General features: G+C 38.0%; 1 protein-coding gene across 3 annotated transcripts in view; it reads right to left on the bottom strand.

Annotated features, from left to right (window-relative positions):
• The window catches only part of Lmbr1 (limb development membrane protein 1), a 149,679-nt gene that overhangs the window by 38,039 nt on the left and 97,399 nt on the right, over window positions 1-14,241 (bottom strand). For all 3 annotated transcript variants that reach the window (XM_087207839.1, XM_087207840.1, XM_004860331.3), the window contains 3 exons: window positions 3,774-3,854; window positions 1,067-1,143; window positions 354-431 (listed from right to left, as the gene is read on the bottom strand). In XM_087207839.1, coding sequence (XP_087063965.1) covers window positions 354-431; window positions 1,067-1,143; window positions 3,774-3,854 — 236 coding nt within the window. The remainder of the gene's footprint in view (window positions 1-353; window positions 432-1,066; window positions 1,144-3,773; window positions 3,855-14,241) is intronic.

The following is a 14,241-nucleotide window of genomic DNA, read 5'->3' on the forward strand; positions in this document are numbered from 1 at the left end:
TATAAATCCCATAAGTCTATGAGATTCTTTTTATATAGCACTATTTTAAAGCATGCATTGTCTTAAAGAATCACAAATACAAATGTCAATAAAACCAAGATCAGCTCTGACATGAAATCAAGAAAAAAAACCCATATACTTAAAAAAAAGGCCCTGATAATCCAAAGTAAAAAAAAAATAGAAACAAAAATTACAGTTTATGAAAACTATTTACGAAAGCTCTCTAAAGACATTCATACACTTCAAGTACATACAAGGAGAAAAGTAGTGTTTTCATTTACTTACTTGAAGCACTCAGGTATATGTATGCAAAAACTTGCAAAAGCAAAACATCAGAAAGCATTTTACTTTACCCTTGTTCCCTTTGGCATTGCTGTTTCGTCAACCAACAGGCAAAGAATATTACACGCCACCAAAAGGACTGAGATGGACTACAATACAAAAAAACAAGCTGTCAGCTCTCAACTCCAAAGACTTCTTTGACAATATACAAATATTAAAGTCTAAGTCACAAAGCATGTTTCAGAATAGAGGAAAAGCAATCAAAGTCAAAATTCTACAATAAAGCTAAGTAGACTATATACAAAAACTCCAGAATAAATTCCACGAGATTCTGCAAATTATTATAATTTCAAAGCTTGTGAAAAAAGATAGTAAAACAGACCCATTTACTAAGTAGTTCACCAACTCGAAACCAAAACTCCACCGACTTCAAACATAGTAAAATATTACCAGCACTAATTTCCTAATGCAGTTTTCATAGCCTTTGCAGACTTTGAAGCACAGTATCTACACCCTGTTTTTCCTAATTTTCAATGAAACAAAAGCTTGAATTTTCTGCTTTCATATCATGAGAAAACAGATCATCTTGAGGGCTTTTTCTAATTACCATTCATTTCCATTTTTTTCTATTGAGTTTATACAAATAAAAGTATAGATGGATTTTAATCCTGTTGAAAGAAAACTAGTTTCCTAGAAACCATTTAACTGAGGGAGATGCCATATTCAAATGCCAAAGCAAATAAAATATAATATGGTTTATTTAAGTAGGCAAATAAACTCTTACTGTCTTGATAAGAAGTAGAACCATAACAGCAGGATACACCAAATTTCTTTCCCATGCTGAAGCCTTTTTCCGCCTCTCTAATAGAAGGAAAAACAAAATAAAACAAAAATTTCAGTAATTTCCAAAATTCCTCTCCAGATTCATATTTTCATCCCATTACGCTACAAACATTATGCAATTTTTTTTGAAAAACAAAGTATCCACTTTTCTCCACAAACTATGAAAATCAATTTGCTATAGTTAACAGTGCAGACATGTGAGGCTTAAACTTCAGCTCTGTAAAGATAATTCAGTTTTTAAGGAAAGCTATTATTGATATATGGCTTATTTTGAAAATATAGAAGTAACTATATTTGGTGTAGATGTATATATGGATATAGATATGTATTTGAATGAATAAAGGAACATGAATAAGATCTCTAATCTCATGTCCCAAGGATCTAAAGGCTGAAAGTAAACCTCCACTTGTAGCTAAAACAGATTACCTTATACCACACCCAGCCACATGCTGAGAACAACAGTGGAGGGTGGATTCAATCTTTAAAAAGAGTCCATATTACTATATTAGAGAGCTACCAAGACCATGAAAATTGAAGAGCTGCTATTCTACAAAACAGTTGAGTTGAGTTCCTCAGTGTAACATTTTTCCCTGCAAGTTATGTTCCAGTATGTAGATGGCATGGATCCCAGAGATTGAGAGATCAAGCAGAAACTGGTGGGTCAAAGGCAAAGGTGCTAAAGAAAAGCTCTCAGCAAACATGACAAAGCCAGAGAGACAAATTCTAGAGTTTGAGGCTACCAAGGCAAACACAATTTGAGATGCGATAATCACAGAGAGAAGGAAAGGGCAAAGTGGTGAGCCAGATACACAGACAGGCTCCCTTTCCCCATGAGGCCTTGGCAGAGGGTAGGAAGAGCAGAGATCCAGGTGAGAGGCTGGGAAGCTCAGAAAAACTCTCTCAGGCTCCAGTTTCTTGAGCAGTAAAAATGAGAGTTCATTAAGAAGCCTGCTCAAAACAGCCAGGTTTTCAGTAGGACCAAGGAAAAACTATACACTGAGAATAACGCCAAACTAGAAATGGTCTGGCCCACGTAAAGACCAAAAGCCCAAACAGACTAAGCTGCTATGTCCCCACTCCATCTGCCTACCAGAAGTCAAAGGAACTCCACTAAGAAAATACCATCCTGCTGCTACAATTTCATGTTATCAATGTCTAGCATTCAATCAGGAGAAACTCAAGCAGAGCACAGACCACTTCTGAGTCTAGGACATGAAACTGGAATCTAAAGAGGCTAAAATGGCTGAACTCTGCAAAGTACAGAAAGAAGACTGGCCTACAGAAGAACTGTCAGGATCAAGAAAAGTCAGCCTCGGGCATTCACAGTAATGACCAGCTCAGGCATGTGAAGAAGCAAGCCATGGTTGAAGAAAGAACACACAAAAATAGTAGGGAACAGCACTTGACAATCACAAAGGGCCAAGAACAATGCCTGCCTTGGTGGTGGGGAAGTGGAGGCAATTCCCCTAGAGCGAGGGCTGCCCTGGCTTAACCTAACTAGTCTTCAAGTCCAACCCAACAACATCATGTTCTTTCCAAGGAAGTGAACTGCATTCCAGAACAAAGTGCTTCACTTACAGAAATATAAAACATCAGCATCTAACAAGGAAAAACTTGCAGTATTACAACTGCTCAGCATGCAAAACAGCATAAAATGCAATCAATAGTAAGGAGGAAAATCAATCAAAATTTACCAAGAACTAACACAGATACTAGAATTACAAGATTAAAACATTAAAACCATCGTTATAATGGTATTTCATTTTTTTCAAAAAGGTGGAGGCCAGAGTGAATTTGCTAATTAGCACAGGGAAAGTATCAGCCCAAATAATACTAGAGATGAAAACTACAGTGTCTGAAAAAAAATACAGAAGAAGGAATGAAAAACCAATTATATATGCAAAAGAGTAATGGAAATGAAAACACAACAATGCTATCCAAACTGAGAAAGAGACTTTGAAATAATCATCCTACCATCCTTGAACAATGGGCTAAGCTGCATGTTAACTGAAATCCCTAAAAAATGATGGCACAGTGGAAAAAGAAAATAATTTGTTGCAAAAATTAGTGGCCAAACATTGTCCAAATTAGATGAGAACTACAAATTTCCAGATTCAAGAGGCTCAATGAAGTCAAAGAACAAGAAGCACTCTAATGCACATCATAATCAAACTGCCCAAAACCAATGGTAAAGAGGACACCTTAAAAGCAGACAGAAAAAAGACACTTTAAAAGATAAGTATGAGCCAGGGATTTAGCTCAGTGCTTCTGCCATCTGCCTCGCAAGCGGAAGGTTCCGAGTTCAATCCCTGGTACCGGAAAAAAAAAAAAAAAAAGATAAGTATGAGAAAATAAATAAATAAATGAATAAAAGATAAGTATGAGAGATTATCAGAAATAAAGCAAGTAAAAAATAGGAAAGCAACATCTCTGAATATTTACCACTTTTGAAAAGTCATTCTGTATAAATACAAAATTTAAAATGTGAATAAATATATACTTAACCTCTCCCCAAACAAAAATAGTCTTTATCAATGACTTTGGACAGCTGGTTTCTAACAAACTAAAGTTTCATAAATTTTTTAGTATTTCAGACTACAGTAAAGTCTTTAATAACAAATATACACATCAAGAAAAAAGTATAGTACCTAGTTTTGTCTTAAGAGTCTTTACATTTTCAAGTTCTTCTTCCAACTCCATTAGGTTGTATTCCACTGATGAAGACATCCCTATTCAATGCAAAAATATTTAGAATTAAAATAGAACTCCTAATCCTACGAACAGGTAGCCTTCTAATTAAAAATAAATTAACTTTTACAAATTCTGATTTTTTTTTTTTTTTTTGGTACCGGGGATCGAACTCGGGACCTTGCACTTGCCAGGCAGGTGCTGGAACCACTGAGCTACATCCCCAGCCCCACAAATTCTGATTATTGAAAATAAAAACAAATGCTGCTGTGATTCAAAGGCAACTACATTCACATCTTTATTTAAAACACCATGTTCTTATGGATTAAAAACTACATTTCCAAGATTTCTTAAGTTGGTAAAGTTCTTATTTGATCTACTGCAAAAATATTACATGCTTCCTACAGGCAGTGAAAAGGAATCCAGGTCCTCTTCTCCACTTCTCTACAGGGACCGCTGTCACCAGTGTGGCTAATACTTTCATGCCCTTCCTCATTACAAATTTAATTCCTATGACACATACATATTTCATCATTTATTTTATAGATGGGGTCCAATCAGACACATTATTTGGCCGCTGGCTGTCCATGCCAATGATGCCACCACACTTACAGACAGGGGGCCAACTCCACAATAGTTGAATAACTTTCCATAATATTGATGCACTAGTTTTGCTCAAAATTATTCCATTCCTAATTATTCAGGTTTTCCTCAATTTTCTGTCACTACAAACAATGATGCAATAAACATTCGTATATACATATCCATTAGTTCCAAAATTCAGATGAGTGAAAGGATGTAAGCATTTTGCTTTAAGATATTTAGAAGTTACATTCCTGGGCCGGGGATTTAGCTCAGCGGTTCCGGCGCCTGCCTTGCAAGTGTAAGGTCTTGAGTTTGATCCCCAGTATCAATCAATCAATCAATCAATAAATAAATGTATGTATGTATGTTACATTCCCAAAATAATTGTCATTTACTGCAATAATTTAAATTTCCAACCATAGCTTTTGAAAATACCTATTTTTCACTGTCTTCCCTACCACTGGATATGATAACTCTGTAATTTTTGCCAATATGATGAATGAAAAATGTTTTCTGATTGTTACTTTCATATGTATTTCTCTAAATATTATTATGTTTCATGTTGATCACATGGATTCTCCCTATTCATGTTTTTTCTTGTTTCTCTAATAGTTTGTATATAGCATCTCCTTATTCAGTTTTATCTGTTAAATTCTGAAACAGATAAGTTGAAACCCCCAATACAGTTGTGTTTTAATTACATTTCCTCAGTTTTTAAAAAGGATTTTTTTCACTGTGAATTTGTATTCGTCTATTACAGTTTTTTCACTGTTGTACCACTAAGATTCTTACATCTTCCTATGAATCGTATCTTTTATCATATCATAATGACCCCTTTGTCTCTAATGTTTTACAACTTAAATTCTGTTTTGTGGACTTTAAATTCTATCTTTCATTTTCATTTGTCTTGTTTGCTTATTTACATATGTTCACCTTTCATTTTACTTTTTCTTTCCTTGTCTTACCCAGCTGAATCTATATTTGAGGTTTAACTTGTATTAGTTAAAGCTCATTGGTTATAAGCAACTGAAACTGTAGAGGTAAAACAGAAGAGGAATTTGGTCAATATCAGACCAACAGGAAAGGTTCCATGGAAGAAAGTCAAGGAAGCTCCAAAGACAGGAACAGTCAGGGCAGCCTCCTGCCCTCCTGCCAGGAAAGAACAGGTTCCGAAAAGAGTAGCAATTTTATTTGCGGCTGCTGTTCACACCTAGTTAGGTCAGACAGTCCTTCAAACAGTGGCAAATCAGTTGGAAGGCTCAAAAATTCCTACTGTTGAGGACTACAGACCAACAGTCCAGAACTGACTAAGAAGGAAGAAGCCTGACTGTGGTCCTTTCTCAAGGAGAGACTGAAAGGATTCAGCCCGACACAAGAAGGTCAGCAAGACCAGACAGACCCTGCTAGCAAGGGGACAAATGCAGACTCATTGAGGGAATTCAGAAGCTTCTTTTCTAATGAAAAGATTCCCGTTGGGGAATCACAAAACCCCAGTCTTAGCCCAGGTTTCTAGAAGGAGCCCTTGTTCTCTTGGCATCTCTTTTCTCATCTGGCCACTATAAAAGACAGAGAAACCCAATATCCTCTCTTTTGGAGAACCTGAGGTCTCAAAGGCACAGAAGTGTTATACAGTATTTCCAGAGCTCATTAATCATTTTACTTGTTAATATATAATTGATATTTTCAGGAGAGTGAGAGTAAAGATGGTACAGAGATACTCCGGTAATGTGACCCCAACCTACTAAATTTATTCACCACCAGGGATTGAACTCAGGACCTTGCACTTGTGAGGCAGGCATGGTGCCACTGGGCTAAATCCCCGGCCCTAGCTACTAAATTTTGACTACAAATCTAGTTTTAAGTGTCTGGCAACCAAACCAAAAGAAAAAGCAATTAAGTTACAAAATTAATGGGCATTTTCATATAACAAGGAGGTTTAGATAAGAGCACAGCAATGTAAGATTTTCAAATGTCTCTGAATCAAAGCTTAAACAATTTAATAGTGTTAGTGATAAGTATATTTTACTTTTCATCCCAATTCTTTATAAATTATACAGTGTGTATCTGTAATTACCACTCATTTAATGTCTATATTCCATTAATTAAAAATACAATTCCAAACTATACTTCATTTTCTATGCTTGTAAAGAAGGTATTATTTCAGTAACCAGCTCAAAGCTAGAAAAAAATAATCTGATGTGTATTCAGAATTTTGAAAGGGACTGGATATCAGAACAGACAATATTACTGCTGCCAATTTGAAATTAAGTGAAAAGACATAAATGCTTACTTTGTGGGTATGTCTACAAAGCTCAATACAAGTGTCTAGACCATTCAATGTATGATTTTCCAAAGGAAAATACTGAAGTGACATTTCTGAAATGAAATGAAACTCTAGGCACACAATGAGTGATTAGTAAATACTGATTGGCAGACAAAAATCAAAAATACACCCCTATTGTCCTGAAATAAGTCATGCTTTTATTAAATGACTAGATTCTGTTGGAATAATACAGTATTCAAGGACATTACCATCCTCTATTACATAGTAATACATTAAATATCTTAAGTGAAAAAGTAAGTTTTGTGGAGTGGAATATTTTATTATGTAAGTGACCAGAAGGAACGAGTGGATTGACTATCTGGGGAAACTAAGACATGCTCCAAACAAATACTAGAATAGTATATAAATTCTACCAAAAAATGAAAATACCATGAAAAACTGGATTATCATCACTTTATTTTTAAAAATCTAAAATGTTCAATGTCAGCAATGTCTAGTCAATAAGTCAAATCGGTAGACAAAACCTGTTTAGACAAGTCATAAAAAATAAAAAGGGGTTCTCCAAGAAAACCACAAAGCAGCTCATTTAAGGTCAATTTAACGGTATTATTCTGTTTTTCTTCCAGCCCCGACATAGGATTTCACGACCTCAAAGGAAATTGTAAGAGTATCTATTTGCATTCCCCCAGGTGATTGGCAGTTCAACACCAATTAGTTCAAAATTACACTGTTACTAACATGCAATAAAAACAACACCTTTCATCTTTCTTACATAGGTAAGAATACCTTCAGAGCCAATAACTTTGATCAAATAAGTATTTTTGATCCTGCCCCACCCGTCTCTTTGGATTCAGGAAAAGTAACAGCTGAAGGTAAATTTTCCCAGCTTTATTCTTAAGCTGAAAAACTGATGTGGTATTGAAAATATTTTGCTTCCAAGATAACAGAATTTCCCAAAGTCCAGCATTTCCTCAATAACTAAGAGGTCCTCATGCCTTTTCTTAAAAGACGCAATTCATAAAACAGCCTTCATATGTTAAAGGACAGATGCTAATTATTTAATTTAAAATATAAAATGTATTTTTAAAACAAATACATACTACCAACTTGACATGTAAACATTCAAATAATATGATGCAATAAAATTATCTCTCTAAACAATTCAGTATCTTAATGCAGTGTCCTAAGCTTATTCATAACAATACTATTTGTAAGTAAAAATCTCCTGCATATACAGATTCTTTTTATATTTAACTTTTTAAGTTAGCATATAACCAAAAAAAATTTGGTTAGAAAATCTTATCTAAATAACCTCTGAAAAAAACTGACTTGACCAATGTGATCTCTATCCCCAAGAATGGGAGGTCACTCAAGCACATTAATTAGTTCCAATCATTTAGGCAAGCAGTTTTATTACTCCAGCCCAAGACCCCTAATAACTCATACCACATAACTTATACAGCAAACAGTCTCCATCTCCCCAAGCACATGCACCTTGCTGCACACCACGGGCCCCAGGAAGCATGTGTAAATTAAAGCCTCACCCTAAATCTCTGATATGTCTATTTTGTATAGGCCAATGCTGTTGCTACCTACAGAGGAAACCAACAACCCACACACAGAAACTTTTTGAATGTTTGTTCCACTCACAATGCTAATGTTTATTAAAATAATAGTTTCTATTTATTTCTGACATAGCCCACAAAAAGTGGCTAATTATGAATCTCAGCAATGTAAGACTTCTGATACCCAACACAATTGTGAAAATGCAAATGCACTTATATTATTAATGACTTCAAGCAAGGTAGAAAATATTAAGTAATCAGCTTTAAGAATATTATATAATGCTATCTAAAATTAAAATAATGGTTTGGCTTTTTTTCTATTGTGAATATAAGCTTGGTAAACTTAAACTAAGATGTTAAGATCATTCTTTAACCTTTCTACTTATATATGCTACTATTAGCAACACTATGATTCAGGTAGATTGTGCTTTAAAAATTCACTCATGTATATTAAATTCATCTTTTAAACAAATTTGAATCATTTTTATAATACAACTTCTTTAAATGTCACAGAATATGATACTGACTCATATTCTACTTTGTTACTGCAAAGCATTCCTCACCTACTCATATTAGAATAGTTTATATCTCTCACAGTCACCTTAGTTCATCTTGCAACAAGTAACTTGTTCAGGCCACATTTTATGGTCAGGAAAGTGATTCAAGGGCCCAACAAGCTGAATAAACTACAACAAGGCATCTATCACTGTTTTACTCCTTTGTACACAGGTGATTTTTGCCGACACTGTATTACTACTCGCCTGACCATAGTGTTCCAAATCTGAAAACCGTGACATAGTCTCCTTTCAGCGATACATATATACATGGTATTCTTTGTACAACCACTGCTATAACCTAGAGAAATGCAGACAAAGCCAAGATGAAAGTAACACAAAAGAGTATGATAAAATCTGAATAGAACTTCCTTGTAAGTGTGCTACATGAAAGATATCAGATAAGTCATGACCAAATCACACATCATCATCATGCTGCTGCAGCAGAGGTAAATGCCTCTGATGGGATGCACTATCCAGAAGCAGCACCCAAGCCCTGGCATTTCCATAAACTCCCTGCAAACTCAACTCAGTCATAAACAGCAATATTCAAGGACCCTGAGAGCTGTAGAGAGGTCACCAAGTTCTAGGAGAGGTGGTATAGGAAAAGTCCTGCTATTTCAATACTTTGATTTTTCAGAATACAAAGGTATTGAAACCTGGCACTCCGCAAAAAAGAAAAAACTACCTTTCCTCTGCTCTTAAGAATACAACAAGCTTTAATGAGAAAGGCTTTTAAAAATGACTAGAACAGAGCAGGAAAAGTAATTGCTACAAAAATGATACACTCACTTTTTATCATGAAGATGAAAATAGTATCTAACAAAATTGAGCTGAATTATTAAGTTCAAAGGCTACAGTATTTTAAAATAAATTACATTAAAAGAACTGTGGAGGTTTTGAACTTAAACAACAAAAAATAATTTCTATTCATTATGGTACTTCTAAAGTTACCCAGTATACCCATAGGCTACACACACGAAAGCTAATTATTTCAATTAATGCTGTTGCATTACTTAAACATTTAAACATGTTAATGATATATGTATCCTCTTAACACTGGGAAGGAATTACAAAAGATTCTCTACTACAATTAATGTAATGGGACTTTCTGTTGAGCTCTTGTTCAGGGTCTTGGAGTAGAAATGGTTCTTGATTGCTCCTATTTTGTGGCCACAGCAGCAGGAGAAACCACCCCACTTCTGTTCCAGCACAGGCGTCCCCTTGCCCGTAACCTTGGCATGTCTGTGGCCTTTCTAAGCACTCTCAAGAGACTGTCACTTAGCTTCTCACCAAACTTCCCCTTCCTTCTTCAGTCCTATGGTAGAATTTCTATCCTGTGTGCTTCATCTACTCCTTTACTTATGGGACACATTTGCTACCATTCCTACCATGTGTCCAGCAGTGGAAGCTAATCAAGGGCACAGCAAGGAAGAAAACTAACCCACCCTGCCCCTGGAGAGCTTCTGTGCCTGAGCAGAGAGACAGGTAACACACACAGCAATGGGTTAGGCTAGGGAGCAGTGCAAGTGAGTCTTGTGACATGTGATGAAAACTCATGAGTGTTTCTAAGACAGAAGCTCTGAGGTCAGGACCTGGAAGGGAAACAGTACAAACTCTCCCAGGAAGGAGATGGCTCTGTGGGGGAACAGCTAGGAGATAGCAGAGGACAGTTACAAGTGAAACCTGAGGCCTGGGGATTTAGCTCAGTCGTCCGGCACCTGCCTTGCAAGCGCAAGGTCCCGAGTTCAATCCCCAGTACCCAAAAACAAAAAAGTGAAATCTGATTCACAAGGCCAAGGTCAGACACACAGAAAAAACAGGACGCTCCTGTGAAAATTTTACCAAGAGGCACTGGCTGCTCACACCAAGGTAGGTGGTACTGTGCAGGTGTCAGGGCACGGTCAGATTCTGGAGTTTCCCTAAAGCTAGAGCAACAGGCTTGCTGAAGAGTATCCATATGGGAACTGAGAGAAAGGGACCACTTAGCTGAGCACCTGAGGAATAGATCTGCCACCCAAAGAGATGGGAGCAAGGTCTTGAGCTGATTCGGGACATGATGTTCAAGATGCCTACTGAACAACTAGGTGCGAGAGACTACTCAACAGCTGGATGCTTAAGTTCAGCACTGGTCAGTGGCTTACAGGTGGGATTTAACGCCATGAGACCAGATGAGACAACAAGGCAGTGCATTCAACCAGACAAGGGCAAGGACTAAGGCACAAGGCAAGCCAGGGCAAAGCAACTTTGGACACAAAGAAAACTCAGTAAGAAGGTTGAGAAGAAGCAGTGTTTGTTAAGTTATTAGAAAAAATTATAAGGACAAGTGTGTGTTAAGTCTCTAAAAGGAACAGGACATGGTGATGCATTTCTGTCATTTCAGCTACTTTGGGAAGCAGAGTCAGGAGGATTATGAGTTTGAAGACAGCCTGGACAATACAGTGTGACTCCATGTAAAATAATAGTAGTAAAAGGAACAAGAAAGTGTGAACTGAAAACTAAGTAAAATGAAAAAATATTTCAAAGAGGAAAGAGTGACATGAGGATATGAAGTCACAGGATGACCTGACGACAGCAGTTTGTAGAGGAGCAAAAGCAAGTGTACATAAAGCAGCGCAAAGTGCAGAGCTCTACCCATGAGCACATGCCTCCTGCTAGCTCTCTGTCACCTGGTGGAGTTCAGCCAGACCCCACAGCTCTCTGGAAACAACAGAGCATGCGCAGAATGGCCATAGTGAACTCCCTGGGTCAGGGGCAGAACCAGCCACAGGAACAGAAGAGGCAGCACACGCAAGGCCAGTGGTGGGGAGGTGGGGCAGCTGGAAATTGCTGGTGAACATTTTCTCAAGAAGATGGGAAATAAGCAGCAGCTGGGATGAAAATGATAAAGGTCTGAGGAAAGAAACATCATCCAGGAGGATCTAAAGAGGACTTAAGCTATCAGCCATGATCATCAAAGAAGAACTACTGCACAGTGAGAGTGAATACAGAAAGGCTGGTGGGAAGGGAGCTTAGAGGGCTTGCCAGGGGCCTGCTCCATGTATGGTCAGGGTGATGCCTCTGCCAGGAGGGCAGAGGACAGTGGGCAGGAGAGCCAAGTCTGCGTCCAGAAGAACCACAGGAAATGAGCACTGCAGGAGTGAGTGTACCACAGGTGTGAGAAATCACAGGTCACGGGGGAGGGAGGGGTATGGATGCCTGAGCAGGAGACATGCAAGGACTTGAGTTACTGCTGAGGGCAAGGCCCAGTTCTGTCACAGGCACACAAAGCAGCAGCAAGACAGAGCAAGGAGCTGCCCAGCTTAGGGATATGACACACACAGAACCAAAGCAAGTGGGTCAGGAATGGGGAGCAAGACAGCCTGAGAGAAGAGGAAATGACAGGCCAAGTGCAGGGTTTGACGAGAGTCCAAGGGTTAGAAAGCACCAAGGGGGACAAGAGGGCATCTACCAAAGCCCCGGAGGAGGGGAGCGCATGGGGAAGAACGAAGTTCCACACAAGGGGGCAGCTACAAAAGCCCCAGAGGAGGGGAGCATTCGGGGGAAAAACAGTCCTATATGAGAGGGCTTTGGGAGATGCCAAGGTGCTGCAGGGAGCCAAGTTTCTTTGAGCAAGAGGGGAAAGCTGAAAATCCAGTGGAGTTTGTTATGGGCAGTAGAAAGTTCAGGACCCAGAACAAAGTAGAACACTGCATCCGAAAAGGGACACAGAGATATGAGGGGCCTGGACATCACAGAAGGCACAAAGTCTCACAGCTGAATGAACAGACAAGAAATGGGGAGCTCTGCCAGGGCCACACAGAGCTCTGTGGGCATCTCTCCACACCTCCAGCTGATGGGATGTGAGCTGCGTGAACCTCTTAGAACACAAGGCACACCTGCCCTCTTTTTCACATATGTCTCACTGTATTCTTTCCCTTCCTCCCTATCCTGAGACATCATTGTCTCCATTCATCTGCACTGAGTCTGATACTTAGAATATGGGTCACATACACAGCAGAAAGGAGATGACAGAGGCAGGCGGATGACAGCATGGCTTCTTTGCGATACTGATCAACACTGCAGTGCACAGCTTTGCTTATTTTATTAACATATTTTATGAAATATTAATAATATTTAGAGGAACAAAGATGCTTAACAGCCTTAAACCTAGGGCCATCAAGTGTCAATTAAGAACAAGAGGAAAGTCACAGACGGGCATCCCCTCTTACTGCTACACTGATATTTTTAAAGTGGGGCATGAAAATTCAACTCCAAGAATGTAATCACTGCCATGAGCCACAATGCCTTGAAGAAAAAAATTAGTATGATTCCCACAGTAAATCACCTCTTGACATTGTTCAGGTGCCATGTTTTTCAGGCAATGTAAAACTGAGCTGGAAGGGAACCACACAGAGGTTCCCACAGCTTCTGTGATGTGTACCATACAGACCGACACACAGAACACTATTAGCAAAACACCACCCTGAATGTTGTGACGAACCAGTATTGTGATGTGTATTTTTATGTAAACTTTTTTTTTTGGTACTGGGGATCGAACTCAGGACCTTGCGCTTGCAACGCAGACGACGGAACCACTGAGCTAAATCCCCGGCCCTGTAAAGTGTATTTTAAAAAAGTATTTTACTCTCATTCTGTAATTCTTTTGATACAAGAGTAAAAAGTTAAAACTTCTTGTTTCAGAACTTAAAATAGAAAATAATTGTTGCCATACTAGATTAAATAAAATTCATGAGAATGGTTTATCTTACTAACTTATTTCTGTAGTTTCTTTAAAAACAGTAAATCATGAAATATTGTTCTCTTCTTGTTCTGTTCCTTGGCATATATTGATCAATATGCTATACTGAAGCTCACAATTCTTAGTCCATTAGTCAAAATGTCAATTTTGCTATAGTCATTTACATAATAAACCTAAACTGCTTAGCCTATTATTTTCTACTTGAAATTGTCCATAGAGGCTAACCAGAAGCAAACAGCAAAATCATAATAATCATCTCAATACATCACTGAAGAGGGTCACTGAAGAAACTTTAAGGACAACCTATGAACCAGAACAGCTACAAATAGTGCATGGCTGACCAAGATGGCCTAATACCAAACTACACTTAACACTCATTGCACTAAAATTCCTGATCCTCTCTGAGCCCAAGCCATCTCCTCTGTACCATTTCTATGCTAGCTGAGATGGTTTTTTAGCTTGGTTTCATTCTATAACACATTTAACCCTCTAGCAAGTACTTCTTTTTAAATTTCTCTACAAATAATGAGCCACTCTTAAAGAGCCAAAGGACTGAGAGAGATATTAGAGGGAACTGTTCTTCCTGTGCAACAAGAAAATGAGAACAGGCTACATTTTGTTTTGATTAGACTTAATTAAAGTTATTTAGGGCCAGGGATTTAGCTCATTGGTTCTGTCACCTGCCTCACAAGCGCAAGG

This window comes from Heterocephalus glaber, unplaced genomic scaffold (assembly GCF_053883595.1).
Source record: "Heterocephalus glaber isolate CG9 unplaced genomic scaffold, H.glaber_assembly_v1.0 deba00000818, whole genome shotgun sequence".
Lineage (NCBI taxonomy): Eukaryota > Metazoa > Chordata > Mammalia > Rodentia > Bathyergidae > Heterocephalus > Heterocephalus glaber.